The sequence below is a fragment of the Pelodiscus sinensis genome, chromosome 24, assembly GCF_049634645.1.
Source record: "Pelodiscus sinensis isolate JC-2024 chromosome 24, ASM4963464v1, whole genome shotgun sequence".
NCBI lineage: Eukaryota > Metazoa > Chordata > Testudines > Trionychidae > Pelodiscus > Pelodiscus sinensis.
Genome location: NC_134734.1, coordinates 16,598,080 through 16,619,365, shown reverse-complemented (window position 1 = coordinate 16,619,365; position 21,286 = coordinate 16,598,080). Strand labels below are relative to the sequence as shown.

At 53.5% G+C, this 21,286-nt stretch overlaps 1 protein-coding gene across 3 annotated transcripts in view; it reads left to right on the top strand.

The window, feature by feature from the left end:
- LOC102443460 (prelamin-A/C) overlaps positions 1–21,286 on the top strand; it is a 114,546-nt gene that overhangs the window by 78,888 nt on the left and 14,372 nt on the right. For all 3 annotated transcript variants that reach the window (XM_075907263.1, XM_075907262.1, XM_014568950.3), the window contains 2 exons: positions 19,578–19,734; positions 20,579–20,704. In XM_075907263.1, coding sequence (XP_075763378.1) covers positions 19,578–19,734; positions 20,579–20,704 — 283 coding nt within the window. The remainder of the gene's footprint in view (positions 1–19,577; positions 19,735–20,578; positions 20,705–21,286) is intronic.

Below are 21,286 nucleotides of genomic sequence, written 5' to 3'. Positions count from 1 at the left end.
AGGAGGAAGCCGGCCTGGCCCACAACATTTTGGCACCTGAGGCGAGGAGCTCAAATGATGCCCCCATGTCTCCTTACTTGGGCCAAAACTTTGAAAGGTCTCAATTCTCTGGGTCCTAGTGCTCCCCTTTCCCCAGTCTGGTACCTGAGGCAGCCGCCTCAGTTCACCTCATGGTAAGGCCAGCCCTGGGGAAATGTGGCTAGAAGCAGGACTCTCCCGGTTTCTGATCCCAGCTCTGGAAGAGAAACACGCTCTAGAAGCGAGAGCAGGTAGGGATGAAGAATCGGGACATACGAATATTAGAATAGCCAGACTGGGTCAGACCAAAGACCCATTTGGCCCAGTATCCTGCCTTCCAAAAGTGGCTAATGCCGGATGCCCCAGAGGGAGTGAACAGAACAGGGAATCATCAAGTGATCCCTCCCCTGTCATCCATTCACAGTTTCTGTCAAACAGAGGTTAGGGACTCCATTCCTACCCATCCTGGCTAATAAGTGATGAACCTAACTGCCATGAAGTTATCTAGTTCTTTTTTGAACCCTGTGAAAGTCCTGGTCTTCACAACATCCTCTGGCAAGGAGTTCCACAGATTGACTGACTGCGCACTGCATGAAGAAAAACTTCCCCTGGCTTTTATTAACAGATCTGGGCAAATTATAGTTGCTTCTCTCTGTTAGTTGTCTGATCTGTAAAAGTCTCGTAAGCTTGTCTGGTGGTGTAAGGAGAAGCGACTTTTTTCCCACTGGACCTCTGGGGAGCTAGGATACAAACTTCATTGTGGTGTGTGTGTAGAGAACCACAAGGCTCACACACAGAAACTAGGTGGCGGGCTGGCTCGGCATGAGTATCCGTCGGTTCTTCCAGCCCAGGTTAATTCTGCATGAGCAGGCATTGCGCGTGACGCGGCGTGGATAGGGATTGAGAAACCACTGTGGGAAAGCAGTACCCACATTACCACGGGTTAAACCCAACCTGATTCAATGCCAGCTTTGCAACTTGGGAAACAAACCCCCAGTTCACCCCCTCTCCAGGACCCTAAATAGACACGGGTGTTCCCTAACAGGCAGCCTTGTGACTAGGAGGTGAAGGCTGGTGATTTATTTATAATAGGCGCATTGGGGAGGTGTCGCTTCCTTAATCGAGTCTAGTGGGAAACCTGCGGCTGGCGTGTCTTGCAGAAGCAAACCATGAGTAGGCAGGGCGCGGCCAGTGGCTCTGAAGAGCCCGGTAGCATTCCAGAGCTTTCTCTCTGCTACAGCAAACCCTCGATTGTGACTGCTTTTCACCTGAGCGCCTTCCGCGTTCCCCCTCTCGTGCCTCTAAGCCAAGCCCTGCTGCAAACATTCCTTAGGTTCTTTCCATGTTGTCTTTGCCCTCCAGCCTCGCTGGGGTGTCTTGCTCGCAGGTCCGATCTGCCCGAACATTGTCGTTCAAAGTAGGGATGTTAAATATCGGTTAACTGAATAGTCGATTAACCTCATGAATTCTTATCCGTTACTCGACTGTTCTATAGTCCTTGCAGGTCAGGATTCTAAATCGTTGATCATTTTGGTTGCTCTTGTCTGGACTTGCTCCAGTTTGTCTGCATTCTTCCTCAGGTGTGGTGCCCAGAGCTGGACATGGGACTCCAGCTGAGGCCTCAACAGTGCCAAGTGGAGCAGTCAGACACCTCCCATCTCTTACTTGTGACGCTCCTGTTAATACACCCCAGAATGACACTGGTGTGTTTCGCACCTGTATCACCTTGTTGACTTTACATTGGGTTTGTGATCCACTCGCTGCTCTTTTTCAGCTGGACTGCTGCCTGCCTAGCCAGTTTCCCCCTTTTGTTCCATCACTTGCTCATTTTGTAGTGACCAGGCATTTGACCGGGTCGAGGGGCTATACCTGCCTTCTTGCTCACATGGGGTATCTCTAAAGATCAGGATTATGGCTCGATGGCTGGGCGGTGTGACTGGGATGCTTGCCCCATGTGGTACCTGCACTGTGGATAAACAGGATTTTGTTCTATACTATTTAATCTGACATGGCTTGATTTATGAGGAGTGTGGGGGCTGCAAATTTGGGCACGTCACTTCCCTTGTCTTTCTGCCCCCTGGGAGGGGGATAACAAGAGCCTCTTCTCTGTGTGTCTTGTGCTTTTAGATTGTAAGCTCCTTGGAGCAAGGACTCTCTCCTTATGTCTGTACAGCACCTGGCACAATGGGGCCCTGAACTCCTCCATCTCTCTGATGTGATACAGTATCTTATTGGCCCAAACTGCTCCCTTTGTATGGGCTGCTCTTGTCTGTCCCCTTGGAGCTCATGCTGTCTGTTCTGAGCCAGAGTATAATTTCTCCCTCCCACCATCAGATTAGAAGGTTTTTCTCCGACTTCTTAAGCAGCTGCCTTTATTTGCAGCAGCATGTGCCTGGAAGCTGCTTTTTTTCCCCCTTCTGTACTAAAGTAATGGAAACTTGGACTTGATCTAACTGTAAAGTTTGGATTCTCTCCCAGCTCAACCATGTTCTGTTTTTTTTTCTGTTGAAAAACTAAAAATAAACACGCCGTCTTGAGGCCCTTTTTTTCCCCTCCTCTTTCATATTTTCTCTTGTGACTTTTCCTTCCTGAGGATTTGATGCATCAGTTGCATTTTTGTTGCTGATCCTGATAAAAGCCTTTTTATAAAATCTATATTTAGATGCAATAGGGCCTTGATCCGGCGAGACACTGAACTATGAAACGCTGAGCAAGTTCAGGAGTGCTGTGAACCCAGCCGCTCCTGGAAAAGGGCACTCAGCCCCCTGCAGAATTGGTTCCTGCTCTGTAATGAAATGAGAACTAAACTCATAGGTGGAGCAGAAGGATTGTCTGGTGACAGGGCACTAGTTCAGCTTCAATATCCTGTTCCAGCAGACTCCTTGTGTGAACAAAGACAATTTACAGACCCTTGCCACGCCTCAGTTTCCCCACTGTTGCGTCTTGTGATGCCTCAGTTTCCCCACCTGTAAAAAGGAGATAATGGTCCTACTCTACCTTGCAGAAGGGATGTGAGGATAAAAGCTCATGGAGGTGGTCAGATGCTACATAAGGGGCCAGATAATTATCTCAGATACAAAGCCTTGATTGCCTATCCAGCATTCTCAAAAAACATGAGCCAGATTCCTTCCCCCGAGATTAAAAAAAAATAAATCCTTCTGATTTTTGAGTGTGGGGAGTGCGCCCTGCACATTTTCACATTTTCTCAATGCCCCTAAGAGCTAAAAATGTATCTGGTTAGAAGGGGGAGTGGAGATTCTCCCCTGACTCCAGGAGCTGGTGCTTTACGAAAACTGTCAACTATCACACGAGTGGGCAACTCTGCAAAACCCTTCCTAAGCTGATGCTAAAATGGTGCCCTGAAGTCCTAATCAGAACAACACTCAGTCCGAGCAGCCGTAGCGCCCCTAAGAGCCATTCTGGGGCAGCGGTTCTCAAGTGCCGGTCCACTGGCTGCTGGCCCACAGTGGCTGTGGGAGCTCAAGCCGGCTGTTCGCAGCAGCTCCGCTCTGGCAGCCAGGGTGGCTGATTTTTAAGCTGGGGCTGAGGCAGCATCAGGAGGAGGGGGAGCCGGGGTTTGCACTCCCCCTCCCCCATGTCCATGGAGCCACAAGATGCACTTGGGGAGGGAGGGGGCACGAAGAAGAGGGAGCACGTGCACCACCAATGGCTGTTCTCCCTGCCCATGCAGCAGTAATGGCCACACTCCCTGGGGGGGGGGAGGGCAGCCTCGCTTTGGGGAAGTGTGGGGGTGGGGTGGGGACACAGGGGTGTTGGTATGGACAGTAGGGGTCAGAGGTTAAAGGATCAAAGGGCACAGGGCCTAGGGGTGGGGATCAAAGGGCATTAGGCACTGGGGAGCAAAGGGCTGGGTTGGGGCTAGGTGGACAGGCAGCATTTGATTTGCATATTCATTATTTGCATAAGGATATGCAAATATGTAAATAAAATGTTGCCGAGCTGCCAAAAGTTTGGGAATGGGTTTGCCGGTCCATGGTATAAAAAAGACTGGGAACCACTGTTCTGGGGGATTGATTCTTCACCATCCTGCCTCTACTATGGAACTGTTTGGATCCGAGATTAACTCATGTCTGTAGCGCTGCAAAGCCAGCCGGGACCACTGTGATTACACAGTCTGACCTTTTGCACAGCACAGACCAGAGTATCCCGCCCCCGGGATCCTGCAACAAGCCCAGACGTGTTTACTTGGACAAGAACAAGTTCCCTTGCTAGCCAGTGGGATTGATGCTCCCAAACCATTTTAAGTGCTTTGAAAAACCCCACCCTAGCCAGATGCTCAGGGACAGCTTCCAACTTTGAAAGTGATCCCTTTGAAAACAACCAGTGGTTCCGTGGCACCGTAGAGACTCACCAAAATCATGAGCTTTCCTGGGTAAAACCCACTTCCTCCGATTGAATCCATCCCTTGACACCCTTTTCCAATGGCTAACTCCCCTCCCGGTTAGCATGTAGCTGTCTTCATGCAAGTGACATTAGAAAGGGAAGTTAACCCTGAGGCAATTGGTTTAGTCCTGAAGGGAGGGGTGGGGGAGATTTAGCCAGGGAGAAGTGGAAAAAGTGTGGGAGCATCCTAGTTCACTAGGGCTTCTGAGCCCTCCTCCCCCAGGTGGGAATAGCCCAGCTCCTGTCACTGGTGGAAGCTTGGCACAGGCTAGAAGGCAAAGGGGATGTATATGGAAGCAAAAGGCCGACATAGGCAGGGATAGATGGTGCAAGCTTCTTCATTTTTCTTTGGTAACAGAGAGCTTCTGAAACGAGCTCCCTGACAAAGTTGCTAAAGTCAATGGCTGAGATCCCCTGGCAAAACGGCGCCAGTGCCACGCTCGGGCTTCTGATGCACATGCTGAAATCAGAGGGAGCAGAGGTGCGAGTGTTCAGGGTCTGACATTTGGCACCGCGTGTCCGTTTTGTCTGTAGGCTGCTTCCTCTCAAGGGCTCTAATAGGGCTGGGCTTTGAATTGGCCGCTTGCCTGATACGGGCCTGTGCAGTGGGTTGAGATCCGACAGGGTGCATCCCCCAGGAATCTTTGGTACCTTAGGTCAGTCTCTCTCGGGGCTTATACAGCCGCTATCACTCCATTGCTGGTTCGTGGTCCTCCACTGCCTTGCTCCGTACACCGTCACAATAGCAAATCAGAGTGCGCTGGTGTCATCGAGGGCGCAAGGTACAGGCCGATGCGGAACCAGGCACTTTGTGGCAGTAGACCCGGGCTTGACTCCTACTCAGTCTCACATTAAATCAGCCACGACTAGATGCTCTTGAGGTAGGAGATGCAAGTCGACAGTAGCAGCAGGCGAATCCGTCAAAGCCGTGACGTTTTCCATACCCGCCAGCCAGCCGAAACGGCCCAGACCATCTTGAAACGTGGCTATTTCTTTCCAGGCATCCTTCCCCAGATGGCTTTTTGGAAAGCGTGTCCTGCAGCCAGTTCTCTGTGCTAAGCTTATGCGGTGATGACTCTCTGCTCCTATGTCTTGGCCTCATTTTTTCCCTCTCCGTCACCACCGCTTCCCACTCCTGACGCACTCAGTGAAGGGCTGTGAGCATTTGAATGGAAAAGGCTCTTTCCATGCAGTGTGTTATCCCCATCCTGATTGAAAAAGACCTCAAATTAATACAGCCTCTGGGCTTCAAAGAACCTGGGACTGGCTTAGAAATTCTTCAGATACTTGGGGGAGGTGGGAGGTTATCTGCTTTTGGTTTTGAAGCTTTTTCAAGCTTTTTTCTGGACCCACGAGAGCTAGAAACTTTGGAAGCTGAAATTCTCACAAGCCGCCAGACTCACGAGAGGATTACCATGAATAGCAGCACTGCTGTGCTATTCAGTTCAACCAATAGCTACTCCAGAGCATGTACCGCATGTGTCTGACGAAGAGGCAGACGACAATATAATATTCTAGCACTTTTCATCAGTAGATCTTAAAGTGCTTCAGTCTTTAATGTATTTGTCTGCTCAGCAGCCTTCTGGGGCAGGGCAATGTGATCATCCGTATTTTACAGAGGGGAAACTGAGGCACAGAGAGGCCAAATGAGATGGCCAAGGCCAAAGGGACAGTCTTTGGCAGAGCAAGGAATTTAACCGCAGGACCCCCAAATATCAGGCTATTGTCGTAAGCACTGGACCTTCCTCAGGGTGGGGTGTAAGTGTCAGTGTAAAACCAACACTTTATGGCAGTAGTTCTAGAGAAACCTACAAGGAGGAGGCAGGACTGTGCCAGTGCCCGAGAGATGAGTGGCAGCGTTGTGAGGATCAGCAGCCGGCTTTTAGAGCGTGTGGGAGGAAAATGCCTGGCACTCAGCCTTTTTGATTTCTGTTTAGTCTCTCATCCCAGTGTTACACACGCACTTTCCTTCGGTGAAGACCTCCTCCAGATCCCAGTGAGCGAATCCAGAATCTCTCCTCCTGCTGTTGAGGAGCAGCCGCAGTGCTGTAGGAGGCACAGGCCAAAGGAGAATGAAGCTGTTGAACAGGCCGAGAATTGCCCAGTGCTTAATGTCGATTTGAAAAACATGGAAGAGCCATAAAAGTTGTTTGGGTTTAGTGCGTCTGAGTTTTAAAATTAAATTCCAGAGAGGAAGGCTGGTTCGGGTGCTCACCTGGGATCAATGGTCCCTCTAATTTTTTTTCCATGTATGTGCGGAATAAATTGTGTGATGTGCACCATGGCGTGCTGTTGTGCACCATCAATAGAAACACATGCTGCTGGCTATGGGCAGCTGGGGGCATTCTGCTAATCGTTTGGGCAGCATTGGAACCTCTCTTAAGCGGCTGCCCGAGCACACAGCTTATAGGGAACACGGCCTAGGATGTGGGTCTCCTGCGTTCAGTTCCCTGTTCTGCCATAGACTCTACATGTGACCTTGGGTTAGTCCCTGAGCCAGCTGTACCCCAGCTTCCCATCTGTATAATGGGGTAATAGCCCTGCCTCGCCAGGAGCGGGGCTGGGAGGGGGAATCCACCAGAGCCTGCGAGGCTCCCAGGCAATAGGGGATAACCATGTCATGACGCTTGTTTCTATTGCCTGGCTGCTTGTGGCTGCATCCTTTGCTCCTCCCCGAACAGTGAGTTCTAGGGAAGGACCTTGTCCCAGCCGGACCAGCATGCTGACCCCCATTGCCATATAAAGAGTACCAGAAGGGCCAGGCATCCTCTGCTCCTGCTGATGCCAATGGAGACTGGGGGTGTTCAGAGCCTCTGCCACAGGACTGGATGCAAAGGGCCTGATTCTCAATTACACTAAACCGGCTGCGTGCTGCTCTGTCCGCTTGGAGATTGGCCCCACTGAGAAATCACACGCACACCTGCACAGGGGCTTCCCCAGCTGATGGCAAGAGAGACCAGCTCCTGGCATAGGTGGGTATGCCAGGGCAGGGCGTGGGGGAGTGGACAGGGGCATAATACCTACATTACAGCTCTCCCCTCCTTCCCAGGAGTATGAGACACAGGCTATGTCTAGACTGCAAGCCTCTTTCGAAAGAGAGCGTCTAGACTGCACGTTGAACTTTCGAAAAAGCGGCTTGCTTTTTCGAAAGAAAGCATCCAGTGAGTCTGGATGCTCTCTTTCGAAGAAGCCCTATTTACATTGAAGAACGCCTTCTTTCGAAAGAGGAACTTTCGAAGGAAGGCGTTCTTCCTCGTGAAATGAGGTTTACCGCCATCGAAAGAAAAGCCGCGTTCTTTCGATTTAATTTCGAAAGAACGCGGCTTGAGTCTGGACGCAGGTGAAGTTTTTTCGAAAAAACCCCTGAGTCTGGACACAGCCACAGAGGCTACGTCTAGACTGGCATGATTTTCCGCAAATGCTTTTAACGGAAAAGTTTTCCGTTAAAAGCATTTGCGGAAAAGAGCATCTAGATTGGCACGGACGCTTTTCTGCAAAAGCACTTTTTGCGGAAAAGTGTCCGTGCCAATCTAGACCCGCTTTTGCACAAAATAAGCCCCGATCGCCATTTTAGCCATCGGGGCTTTTTTGCGCAAAACAGCACTGTGCTGTCTACACTGGCATTCTTGTGCAAATGATTTGCGCAAGAGGGCTTTTGCCCGAATGGGAGCAGCACAGTATTTCCACAAGAAGCACTGATTTCAGACAGTAAGAAGTCAGTGTTCTTGCGGAAATTCAAGCGGCCAGCGTAGACAGCTGGCAAGTTTTTCTGCAAAAGCAGCTGATTTTGCGGAAAAACTTGCCAGTCTAGACACGGCCAGAGTGTACCTGAGAGCTGTAGGAGAACGAAAGAAAGAGCCTGAAGTATGGTCCTGGTTCTTGAACCAAAGTGAGCAAGAGTTATACTATGAATAACAGACAGGCCGGATCAAAAGCAGATGTTTGCCTGCAAGTCCGTGTCTCTCGGTGCTAGAACTGCTAGCACTGTGAAAAGCACATGAAGTGTGTAAATTCATTCCTCCAGGACAGTACAGGGACACCCTGCTGAGTACATGATAAAACAGTTTGAAACAACAAGCATGAAAGCTGAACAAGGGGCAGTGACTGCTCTGGAGGAAAGTACAAAGGGAGGTACCAATCGTGTCTTTAGTGCCTAAGATAATACGTCCGGTGGGTATCCTAGATGGTTCATTTCGGTCTATAAACATTGGGGTACCTCCGCTTAACTCTTCAGCTGGCCCAGGGGGCAATAGTGAAATCCATGCTATTAATTAAACACATAGGGGCTCAGAAGCCCTCTGGCTACCGATGACTATTAATGTACTTTGTTCAACAATAAACTTGACCCGGGTGCCTTCGTATCTTATCGGAGTCTGGTCTTTGGGGGCTCTCCTGAAGTCTATTATGTTAGCTATCTGTGCAGAGCTGGCATGATATACTGAGGGAGTGTACAGAATCGCACGCAGCTGAACGTTTATCATCACTGACAGAGCAGGAGACCTGTCATGACGCCACACCAGTGAATCCTGAATTTACTGTATCGTTGTCCTGAACTACTACGAGAGCAGCCTCTGGGTTGCTCTGACCCACAGTAGGGACTGGGCAGGTCCCCAGCTGCCCCAGAAGGTACCTGCCAAACCGGGGATTTGTGGAGTATTGTTTCTCTGGGTCATAAAAGCTGCTCTTGCCAAATCCAGCTGGGTTTGTGTTGCCGTCAGAACTGGACGGGTCTGTTCAGCCTCTCGCCTCCGTGCTCAGTGATGCGCTGGGTTTGGTGCCATCGCTTCCCCAGCAGATGTTAACAGATGCAGGCGCCTGCTGGAGCAAATTGGATTGTCCTCTTAGTTCCTCTGTGCATCATCATCAGCAAATGAATCACCAAAGGTTTTAAGGAACTTGGCGTGGATTCTCTTTCCTCGGAAGAAAAGCGCACGCCACAGAGCGAAAGCCTTCCCCCTCTGCCCCCAGCTGTGCGCTGGGCCGCTCACGTTGCGGTTCCTCGTTGGAACAGCAGCGCAGGCTCATTGCACGAGCACAGTCGCTGTGTGAGGCACACACAGGACTGATCTTAGCCCTAGTGGCTTCTCCGAGGCTATTTGGACTAAATGAGTTAATTGGGGACGTGGCATTTGTTGATTGCTGAAAGCCGCGGCCTGCCAATTTGGCTGCCCCCTTCCCAGTCATTCACATGGGAACAGCCCATCCGGATCCCCTTCGCAATTCTCTGCCTTCTAACCTGGCCGGCACTCTTTGAGGAATCTTTGCAAAAAATGTCCCCCTGTGCCAGATTCAGGTCAGCTCCTCAGTTATTCGAAATGTTGGGAGAGGAAGGCTCCCGGGGGCAAAGCACTGGACTGAGGCTTCAGTTCAATTTTTCTCTCTGCCGCAGGCTCCCTTTGTGACATTCGGTAAGTCACCCCGTGCCTCAGTTTCCCCACCTACACTGCCGGGTGAAGGTGTGACGGCGCGTTGGGGTCCCCCGCCTCCTGCACCCCCGAAATGGCACAAACAGACTGCACCAGCCAGTGGAATTGAGGGTGGTTTATTGCTCCTCCAGCACAGCGCAGCACAGATGTAATCTGGTTACAGGAACTGGGGGCTAAGAGGTCTCAATGCCCCCCTTGAGATAGGGGAGTCCCAGCCCCCTCCCCAGCTCCTTCTTCTCTGCCTTCCAGCCAGCAACCAACTAACCCTCTTCCAGCCCTGCCCCCCAGCCAGGGCAGCATCCACCTTCCTTTGTTCCTTTCCATGGGGGGTGTCTGGCCACTGGTTCAACAAGTCTGGCATTACCTCTGCCTAGTGAGGCTTTCCCTGCTGGGTCTTGCTCCAGACAGCAGGGGTCACCACAGCCCAGCAAGTACCCCCACTACATCACAGAAGGATACTCCTGTGCATTGCATCTTCCCAGGGAGCTATCATTCCACTTTCCAAATGACTGTCCCCATGTCCAAGGGACAAACTAAGGCAGAGAGAGCGTGTGGGCTTTACAATGCCAAGAATAGAGCGGAGCAGTCCTTGCTTTAACTGTTAGACTACACTCCCTCCCGCACCTGAGAGGTTAGACTGACTGTGCCGTGCCAGCCCAGCCTTCGCCGAGCCAGTCTCATTCGGACCCTGACTCCTAGACAGGAGTGGCCAGGCACTGTGCCCCCTTCACGTGCCTTGTCTGCATCTAGGAATGACAGCTGCATCTTCTCTGATAGCCACATGGGGCTTTGGCTTCTGGCAACTCCCCCATTCGTGGAGCCGGAGGTCTGTGGAAAACCCCCCTGCATGGGCAGAAACACAAGGCCTAGCCTTCAGATGCTGAGGAGGGGAATAAAGAGGAAGGCAGGAAACCACCCAGTGCAGCCGGCTTATCTCTCTTCCCCATTCCTTTACTGTTCGCTAGTATTTCTAGCACCCTCCTAGAGTCTGGCGGTGTTCAGAGCAGGCTGAGCTGCGGTCTGGAGCTTTACAGCAGCTTGCAGAGGCCCGAGCTGAGATCAGGACTCCCCTGGTGCTGTATAGACACGCAGTAATGCAGTCCCTGTCCCACACAGCATGCAGCCTAAAGGGACAAGGCAAAGGAAGGATTATTCTCCCCATTTTACAGATGGAGGAACTGAGGCTCCGAGAGACTGTCAGTGGGGGGCAACCTGCGGGCTGCATGCGGCCCCCTGGAGTTCCACCGGTGGCCTTCGCACCCCCTGCATACCCCACATGCCTCTCGGGCACTGGAACCTCGCACTTCCGAATGCTCCCCTCCCTCCCAGCACTTTTGGAGCACCAAGAATCGGCTGATTCATGCTCCGTTCCTCCCCTTTTCTCCCAGAATCTGAATGCCATGAATTGTCTCTGGGAGGGAGGGGGACGGAGCGGGAATCAGCCGATTCTTGGTGCTCCAAAAGTGCTGGGAGAGAAGGGGAGGAGTAGGAAGCGTCCCAGTCCATGAGAGGTGTGGGGCGGGGGCGCAAAAGGAGGTGCACAGGCCACAGGTTGCCCACCACTGACCATCATGTGGCCCACTGCCACCAAGGAGGGCCACTCATGCAGCCCACGTTAGTCTTGGCTGCCCATCGCTGGACTAGGTGCACGGGCTCAGGCTCCATCGCTGCCCAGTGTTTTACACGTACGGCTGCCCAGGATGGATTTGATGTAACTCAAATAGAATGGGATACGCTGCTCAAACAGTTTCACTTTTGTTTCTCCTGCCTGCCCCCTCCCTTCTCATGTTTATCTCCAGACTTCTCCTTGTCCAGATCTATTCCGCCCCCAGCAATCTTCTAGTCATTGAACTTTTTGAAACTTTGCACTTTTAGAGAGAGGTAAGCCGGGGTGGGGAACCTTTTTTGGGCCGGGGGCCGCTGACTCACAGAAAAATCAGTCGGGGGGCTGCATACAAGTGAGACACGCAAAAAAAAAAACCCCAAACCCTCCACAAACCCTCACTGACATGGCCCCTGACCAAGAAGCAAAAAGACTCTCCCAACACACATCAGAACTTAGGGGTGCCCAGGCTAGTAGATTTTCTGTGTTCCAGCCCCACGGCGGGGGGTCTGCAGCGCCAGTGCAGGATCCCCAGTGCTGGGAGGATCTGGCCCCTGGGCCTGACGTTCCCCACCCGTGGAGGTAAGGGATTGACTCTGTGTACACACCTTTGTAGAGGGACAATAGGGTTGAGACCTGTTACTATCAAAACATTTTTGCTGTTAACAAGCATGTTAGCTCTGGAGACACAACTCCTGCAAAACTAAGCATCTCTGATGGTAGCTTCTAGACCAGCGGTGAGCAATAATCTTTGTCCGGGGGCCACTTCAAAAATGTAAGTAGCCCTGGGCCACCCCAGAAGGGGCGGGGCCTAAACAAGAAGGGGCGGGACCTAAATGGGAAGGGACAGGGCTACCCCACCCCCAGCTCCTGATTGGCCTCGGGGTGCGGGAAAGTGCAAAGCCTCCTCCGCTCTCCCCCACCCCGCCCTGAGAGCGGAGAAGGCGTCGGGCGCTCGCCGGCCCGCAGAGGCCCTTTTGCCCACCCCGTTCTAGACTGAGCACTGAGGCCTGTTGGGTAGATAGAAAGATGAACCTAAATAATCTATACAGACGCCTCTGGAACCCCATGAGATATGCAGGTCCCTTTCCTCAAGCATTACAGGAATAGGTCTCATAGGATCAAATCAGAATTTGTAATCCCTATTCCATGATGAGAGGTCTTTGAGCTCTAATGTATCTTAACTACAGCCATCTTTAGAGTTCTCTTTTCCCCTCAAAAAGCATTTTTCCAAAAGCCTGATTGAAAGAAGAAGGATTAAAAAAATGCATTGATTTTTATGCGCCCTTCCTCACCGCTGCTTGGAGGAGAGGGTGGGGCTGAAAGGAGTGAGCAGGAAGAAGTAGCAGCCCTGCCACAAATGTCATATTGCTGACACCCAAGCTACAGGAATAGGCCCTCGGCGCTCGCTGTGTCTGCCACTCTGAGACACGGCCGCGGTGTGCTCCGTTCCCTGCTCCGGCCGGCGGTATGTCTGTTGTCAGCGCTCTGCTGCTGGCTGAGTACATGGCAGGGGCTTATAGCAACAGGCCTGGGGCAGGTGATGCTGCCTATTAGGCCCACCCCAATGTCAGCCCAGAGCCGCTCCAGCGGTCGGCACCTGGCCTGGCGTTGATAGGACAGCGGCGTTCCCTGGCATCCCCTTGCTGCCAGGCTGATCAGAGCCGAGGGGCGTGTCTTGCAATCCAGCGAAGGGTCTGTTAATGACCTTCTCTGTGGGTACCCCAGCCATGGGCCCTACAGACACGGAACAGAGATGGGCTAGTGATCGTGATGGTCCTCCACCTCACGTAGCACAGAGTGGGTGCGAATCGCTGCCTGGTCTAAAGCCCACCCGAGGGGCAGGCCAGGGACTTTGGGGCTGCCGCTTTATTCCTGGGTGGTTCTCAGTCCCGTGGTTCCACCCCAGCTGTAAGAGTTGCCTTTCTCCATTGGAAAGACATGGGGCAGCTTCACGCCGGCAGCTGGGAGTCTGGGACTTCCCATGTCTCTGAACCTTCAAAAGAGTCGCTCTTTGGCCTTTGGGGCCAGGGTTTCATTTGCACTCCGGGTTTTGGGTCTGGGGTTCTGATTTAGGCCCATCGCTGGGCACTGAGGCTGTGCTGGTTGGAGAGCCATCCATGAACTTGCCTAGCCTCTGGCGATGGTGTGGTGTGCAATGACCTCTGCTTTCCTGGTGCCTGGGCTAGCAGGAATCCTTCCTCCCTGGCAGCCACCCTCTGGGAGGCAGAGTTGCCTAGTGGTTAGAGGAAAGCGGGATTATGGACCAGGAAACCTGACACTATTAAAATCTGAGGCTGACTGTGCCACTGATTCACTCTGTGGCATTGGGCAAGTCATTTCCCAGTCTGTAACACTAGCAAAAACTTGTAAAACAACCAATAGTCTAGCAGCACCTTAAAGACCAACAAAACACGAAGATGAGGATCATGAGCTTTCGTGGGTACAAACCACTTGTCAGATGACTGGGGTATTAGAGGTCCCGATCCAAGAATGAATAAGGGAAGGCGGCAGGAGGGGGGGGAAAAGAGGAGAAAAAAGTGAATTGGATTGTTCAAGCGACAAGAGGCTGATGAGAACAATTTGCACTCCAGTGGTTGCTGTGTCACTTGGGGAGGCTGTCTTAGGCTTGGCATGCTGAGACCCGACCCAGCTCTTCAGTATTGTCGGTCTCCCAGCATGTCTGAACCAGGCCGGAGAGGCAAGAGTTAAGGGAGGGAATATCCAGAGAGAGAACTAAGTGGTGGGCAATCATCAAAGGCCAGGGGGATTAAGGAAGGAAGAGGCTGTTGCCAAATGAAGCTAATTCAGCAGGAGGGTGTTTGTAAGAAGCCAGAGAAGCTCTGGGAATGCTCGTGTTGGCATTTCCTTCTCTGAGTCACTGATGTGGATGGAGCGTAGGGCTCTGCTGGCCGTGCCTGGAGAGCCGGGGAGGTGGGGTCGGGTCCGCCGCCGAAACTGTCTCTGCGGTGGGCGGGTGTGTTTTGGCTAGTTCGGATCTGCCCACATGCCTCTGGAGGGGACCGTCCAGGCCCACCTCTAGCGGGAAGCTGCTTGCAGGGCTGTTGCAGCCCTTTTGGACCCAGAACGGGAGCAAGACAAGGTACGGGAGGGACTGTCTCGTCTGGCGGAGGGAGACGTCTGCCGGCCACCCGAAGAAGAGGTGCATGGAGCTCCAAAGCTTGTCCCTCCCTCCGCCAGAAGTAGGTCCAGCAAAAAATATTCCCTCGCCTGCCTTGTGTGGCTGATGGGCAGGAATTCTGACCACAAGGGACGTCCCTTTGGGGCTCTGTCCGATAATCCAAATGCCAAATCCTCGGGTGGTGTAAACTGGGGAGGCCTCGTGTGTAGAGGAGTGTGGAGCTGGCTGTTCCCAGAAAAGCCTGATTCTCTCTCTCTGGCCCGTCTGCAGCTTATTAATCAGGCAGCTACTGTGTTAGGCTGCAGGCTCTGGGCCTAGCCCCAGACTGGGAGCGCTGAAAGGGCCTTGGTTGGACCAGCTGCTGGGGATTTCAGTGGGAGCTCTGCGTGTGTGACGACTACAGAGCTCCGTCCGATGCTGCCAGGTGCCGAGCACCCCGTGGGGCACTGTGTAGTCCCAGGGACACACCCTGCAGGAGCAGGCAGTGTTAGGGCCTGGGCTCAGCAGCCACTGGGGGGCATGCTCCAGGTCCCCACGTCAGTCCGACAACTCAGGGAGTCGGTGGCGCTTGTAGCCGGGCATTGAGAAAGGCCGACAGGCTGTGCACAAAGCAAGCCGGCTCCCGGCCCAGAGCCTCAGCCTTAACCACCCCCTCCCTAATATTTTTACCCATGATCTAATGCGCCAGGAGTTTGCGCCCGCCCCCGGCCTGTTCTGCCGGCGGAATGTAGACACCGTGTGCAGCTTGGCAGCAAGTCAGCTTGGCAGCCTCCCAAAACTCTGCCCTGCACTCTGGTGTCAGTTGCTGCAACAGTGGCAACGTGGTTTCTTAGGGCACTGAATGGGTGAGGCCAGTGGTCTGGGACTCCTGGCTTCTTGCCCTGACATGGTGATGAGATTTGCCAGGTGACCTTGGGTAAGTCATGCCACCTGCCTCGGTTTCCCCAACTATAGAATGGAGAGGCTGGTAGCTGAGATGAGTATGAAACAAAGTCCCCCTGGCGCACACGTTTGGGTCTCTCTCTGTAAAAATCACCTGCCCATTCTGCACAGCCAGAGCCCCAGAGATCCCCATGGATCCCCTGGTTATGAGAGCTGAGCCAACAGCATCTGATGGAAACAGCTGAAACGGATGTTGCTCGCTGAGGTTAACAGACTTACCTAGATCATCCTCTTCTTTTATTTTCACTTGAGGGTTGACCCCACACTGGATGTTTCCAGCACAGTTTTGGGAAATAGGATCAGGGGAGCATCACTTTTTTTTTTTTTTTTTATAGTTCCTACCAAAATAGAAGCAGACAGTGTTTGATTGGTTTTGGTCTAGCAACCTCCCTGGAACCTGAATAAAGATCAGCAGGAGCAGCATCCGGTATGGAAAGTAGCCTTGATGCGGTCTGCTTGTGGCCTAGGTAGCCAGGCAGGCTGCTGCTACCTGCCCAAAGCGAAGAGCAGCAATTAGAGCGTAATGGATTTTGTGGGTGGGAATGCCAGGGTGGAACCTCAGTCTTGGGTGGAACCTCAAACCTTGCAAAATGTCCAGAAAGCAGGAAACCCCCATTTCGGTCGCATCCCAGATGTAGGTAAAGAATTTGCTCACCTAAAAAGCTCTCTTAGACTTTTACGTTGAGTAACCCGACTTAGCAGCGGCTCCTTGGCCCTTATGAGACTTCCCATTGCTTTCCCAATGGGTTAGCTCCTGTCAGCTGAGGATTTTGAAGCAATTCACAAATGCCAAGTGAGCCTCACAAAGCCGATGCCAGGTGGGGAAACTGAGGCCCAGAGAGGCCAGGCTGCAAAGCTGGGAATAGAACCTCGGCGATGTGATCTAGAATGACCTGCTGTGATCATGGCCCGGTAGCAGAGCTTGGAATTCAATCCAGGAGTTCTGAGCCTCAGTCTCCGGCCGAGAGTGCAGCACTCCCCATCTGCGGGCTGGCTATATTTTTGTAAAGGAATCTGGGTCCAGTTCATTCTAGCTCTTTCCTTAGGCAGATGTGGCTCTGGGGCGTTAGCAGGGGTAGCAAGTGATAGAGCCTGCATCGACAAGGGCAACAGACAGCTGAGCTGCTGGCATTTGGCACGCTCTCTCTGCGGGCCTTATGCGGAACATGCCACGGGAGAGACCTGAAGCAGATGAGTGGTCTTGATGACGCACTCTGGATGCCCCCCACAGGAGGGCCTGCGTGATGTTTATACTGCTCTGCCAGACCAGATGGAAACCAGCAACCCTCCCGTCAGCTCTGAGTCTCTGCGAGAAGGAATCCATCTGTCCCAGCTCCCTGTGGGAGAGAGAGTTCTTGCAAGGGTCTCTGCCGTTTGGGTCACATTCTCGGATGCTTCTGAGCTTCCATTTCTCTCCTTCATGCCTGTGCAAGAGGCTGGTTCACATTGCTGGCCCTGATCAAGATGAGGAACAAACCACGTGGGTTTATTTTAGGTAGATCTTCATCCCGATGCATCTTCTGCTACTGGAGTCTGGGCACTTCCCTGCCTCACCTGGTCTGTCTTGTTGGTGTAGACTGTAAGCTCCGTGGGGCAGAGACTCTCTTGCTCTGTGTGCGTAGCGTGGAGCAGTGATCTCCATTGGGGCCTCTAGACGCTACTGCCAGTGCACTCCCATCAATCGGCATGAGGGAAGAGATGATAATCAAGTTGTCCTACCCTCCAGTGCTGCCGTTCTGCCTGGTGTCAAAGTCCATATTAACCAGGGAGTGTATTTTTCAAACCTTCTGCAGATCTAACTCGGGTTCCGTGCAGCCTGACCCTCCCGCCCCCTTTGTCTCCTGTTGTGTGCCAGGGTTCACGCCCCACTTGGAGCTCTGTGCAGCGCACAGCAACATCTAGAGGGCACACAGTATATTGCGAGCCAACACCGTGTCCACCAGCAGGAGACGGATCACTCTGAAGTCTGGTTTTAAACTCCCCGAGCAGCAAAGCTTGTGGTGTTTGCAGTGGAGTAGGAGACGCTTCCTGATGCTCAACCTGCAACTGTGTTCTGCTTCATCTCCTCAGAGCTGAACAGTTCCCTTCCCTTCCCTCCATTGGGGGTCTAAGTCCTTCAGACACCCCCACTCTCCTTGGGCTGAGCTGTAAATACTTCTCCTGGAAATCTCATGGTCTTTCCTTATCCATCAGTCCCTTATAATGAACCTCTGAAATCCGGCGCACTCTGGTGCAGCAACATTCATGATTGCATGGATATTACTGGCCCAGAGAGCCCACCTGAGAGCAGAGATGGCCAGGATTCAGGTGCAAAGTCCTGGCCAGCGGCAACGGGTCCAGTGGCTAAGAGCCCCTGCCGGGCCAGTGGCGGGGAGCAAGCCCCAGCCAGGCTGGGAACAGAAGCCAGGACTGGCACGCCAGAGGGGCTGACAGCTGGGAGGGTCCCCAGGGTGCTAGCCAGGGAGGTCCAACCTGTATTCTTGAAGACCTCGCGTTTCAGAAGCAGCTCACTACTTTGGGGTACCCCATTTTTCAGAGCTCTACCTGAATCCTCTTTTCTAAAGGGGCCTGCCTTGGAAACAGAACTAGGCACTGTCCCGTTGGAAACCAAGCGCCTTCCCATGGTCCCAAGTCTGGCGCCAAAAATCACGAGCCACCAGAAAATTCCCACCCAAATCCCCGCCCGTCTTCTCCCATCTCCAGGATGTAAAATGTTACTGAAACGTGCTGTGGCTCCCAGTCATCTTCAGTAGGTCGTGTGGAGTAAGATGGGTGCTTAGTGGGCTGGTCTCTGGGAACAGGCAGGGACTGTCGTTTTGTGGTGTGTTGGTTCAGCCCCTGACTCGGTGGGTTCCTAGCTCCTGATGGGGAGGCCCAGAAGAGGGGGAGTGAGTGAGTGAGTGAGTGAGTGAGTGAGTGAGTGAGTGAGTGAGTGTGTGTGTGTGTTCTGACATGCTGTAAAAGGGATCCTGGCTTTGATACCCCAAAGAATCGCTTGCCAAGTCCTTCATCAGCAGGTGTTGGATTTTTAAACACCCCCGTGCCACTCTGAATCACCAGCCGATAAACACCAGCAGGGCTGGGCCCAGAACTTGGGCTGTTGCCATCGCTGCTTTCAAGGCCCGTCGCCCAGTGATGCGGGGAATGGGAAGCTGGGTGCCCCAGGAGATCAGAGACTTGTCAATTTTGTAGCAGGATAGCTATGGCAAGCGGCATGGGGCGGATGGTTCTGCGCCAGCATGAAAGGGAGCTTGCTGCTCCAGTGTCACTTCCCTGAGTTGTGAAGCATCACTCCCTGCACGGGTGTAAAACCCCTCCTAAAATCACAGACTCCTAGGGCTGGAAGAGACCTCAGGAGTCATCAGTCCAGCCCCCTGCCCGAAGCAGGACCAAGCCCAACTCAACCATCCCAGCCAGGGCTTGGTCAAGCTGGGACATAAAAACCTCTAGGGATGGAGATTCCACCCCCTCCCTAGGGAACCCATTCCAGTGTTTTCCCCACCCTCCTAGTGAAATGGTTTTCCCTAATATCCAACCTAGACCTCCCCCACTGCAGCATGAGACATTGCTCCTTGTTCTGCCATCTGGCACCACCGAGAACAGCCTCTCTCCGTCCTCCTTGGAACCTCTCTTCAGGTAGCTGAAGGCTGCTATCAAATCCCCCCTCACACTTCTGCAGACTAAACAAGCCCAAATCCCTCAGCTTCCCCTCGTTAGTCACGTGCTCCAGCCCCCCCTAATCATTTTTGTTGCCGTCCGCTGGACATGCCCCCCGTCCGTTTACATCCCAAGCTGGGGACAGTCGCTGACTGGTCCAGGCAAAACAGCAGGATTTGGGCAATCAGGGCCTGTTCTGGGGCCATGTGAAGCACTCGGGCTGTTAGTCTGGCATGTGGAATTCACCCAGGCCTTTGGGATTGGGGGTCTGAGCTCTCCCCTGGGGCTGGGGCGTGTTTGGGCCCAGCAGTTGTGCTGTGGGCCCCTATGGGGTAGGGGGTTCTCCCAAGCACATCACTGGAGCCGTTTGCTGGCTGTCTTCCAGGAATGCCAAGAAGGAAGGGGACCTGCTGGCTGCCCAGGCGCGCCTCAAAGACCTGGAGGCCCTGCTCAACTCAAAGGAAGCTGCACTCACCACCGCCCTGGGGGAGAAGAGGAACCTGGAGAACGAAATCCGGGACCTGAGGGCACAAGTGTCCAAGGTGAGCAGCAGGCCCTGACGCCTGCCCTGGGACGCCCCCCTGGCATCCTCTGCAGTGCCAGAGATGATGGCATTCCCCAGGCACGTCCTGCCCCCATGGCGCCGAGTCGCCCGCAGCTCTGGGCAGTTCATAGTCCCAGCTAGGTCTCAGCTAGGCAGGACGGTGGGGAGGGTGATGGGCAGGCGACCCCTAAGCATCACCTAAGAGAGGCGCGGTCCCAGGGTGTGGCTGTTGTCGGGGGGAGTCGGGGAGGCTGCAGTTCTAGTCCTGCTGCTGTCGCTGACTTGCGAGCTGTGGCGTCGCTTTGCTGAGGGGAGAGGCGAGGCGAGAGCCTCGGCCCCCTCCTGCTGCAGAGGGGGATGATGGCGGCTGACCCATGGACTGGCTGTGCCGACTGCCGGCCATGGTCCCGTTTGCTGCCTGGGCAGACTAGAAGAGTCCTGTCCAGCTGCCCAAATGGGCCTGGAGACCCACTATTTGGAAGGTCCATTCCTGGGCAGCTGGGGAGAGCCACTGACCTGCGGGAGGTGGGGGCGAAGGGGCTGGAGGGAGTGGGTGTGACAGGCGTGAGTTCTGTATTGGGGAGAGGGGAGAATTGATGGGCTTAGCTCTGATTCTGTTTATGCAAATGAGGCAGTGAATATGGATATTATGCAAATAGATCAATCACAGTTGGCATAAAGTCTCCAGAAGTGTAGGGCTCAGCAGCTGCCTGCCTAGGCACCTCGCTGGAGACCCCACCCCAGGCACCTTGCTAGAGACCCCCTCCCCTCCGCCCCCATCTGGGTCTGGGACTCTCCGCCTAGCTGCGCTCACATCCCCCATCCCCCTTCCCCCTCCACAGCTGGAAGCTGCCCTGGGTGAGGTGAAGAAGCAGCTTCAGGACGAGATGCTGCGACGGGTGGACGCCGAGAACCGGCTGCAGACGCTGAAGGAGGAACTCGACTTCCAGAAGAACATTTACAGCGAGGTGAGCGCTGCCCCATAGCAAACCCCCTTTCCTCGGTGCAGCCTTGTACACTGTACAACCGGTGATTTGTCACACACACACACACACACACACACACACACACACACACACACACACACACACACACACACACACACACACACACACACACACACACACACACACACACACACACACACACACACACACACACACACACACACACACAGCTTGTGGCGAGGGGCCCTGATCACACACACACACACACACACACACACACACACACACACACACACACACAGCTTGTGGCGAGGGGCCCTGCCGGTGTCAGGGGATCCATTTAGCTCTATTCGCAAGCCCCCACCTCCCTCACTTCCGGGGAGATGGGGGAAACTCCACACCTCAGGGCAGCTTAGCTCCGCCGCACAAAGCCCCCCTAGAGACGACAGTAGGTTGACAGAGGAATTGTTCGGTCAGCTGTGCGGCTGGAGCAGATCAAGTGTAGAAAAGCCCTGAGCCTCCACCCCCAGGGGCAGGTAAATTCCACCCGGAGAAATTCCCTTTTGAGCCTGGCTCGTCCCAGCTCCCCACAGGACAGGGGAG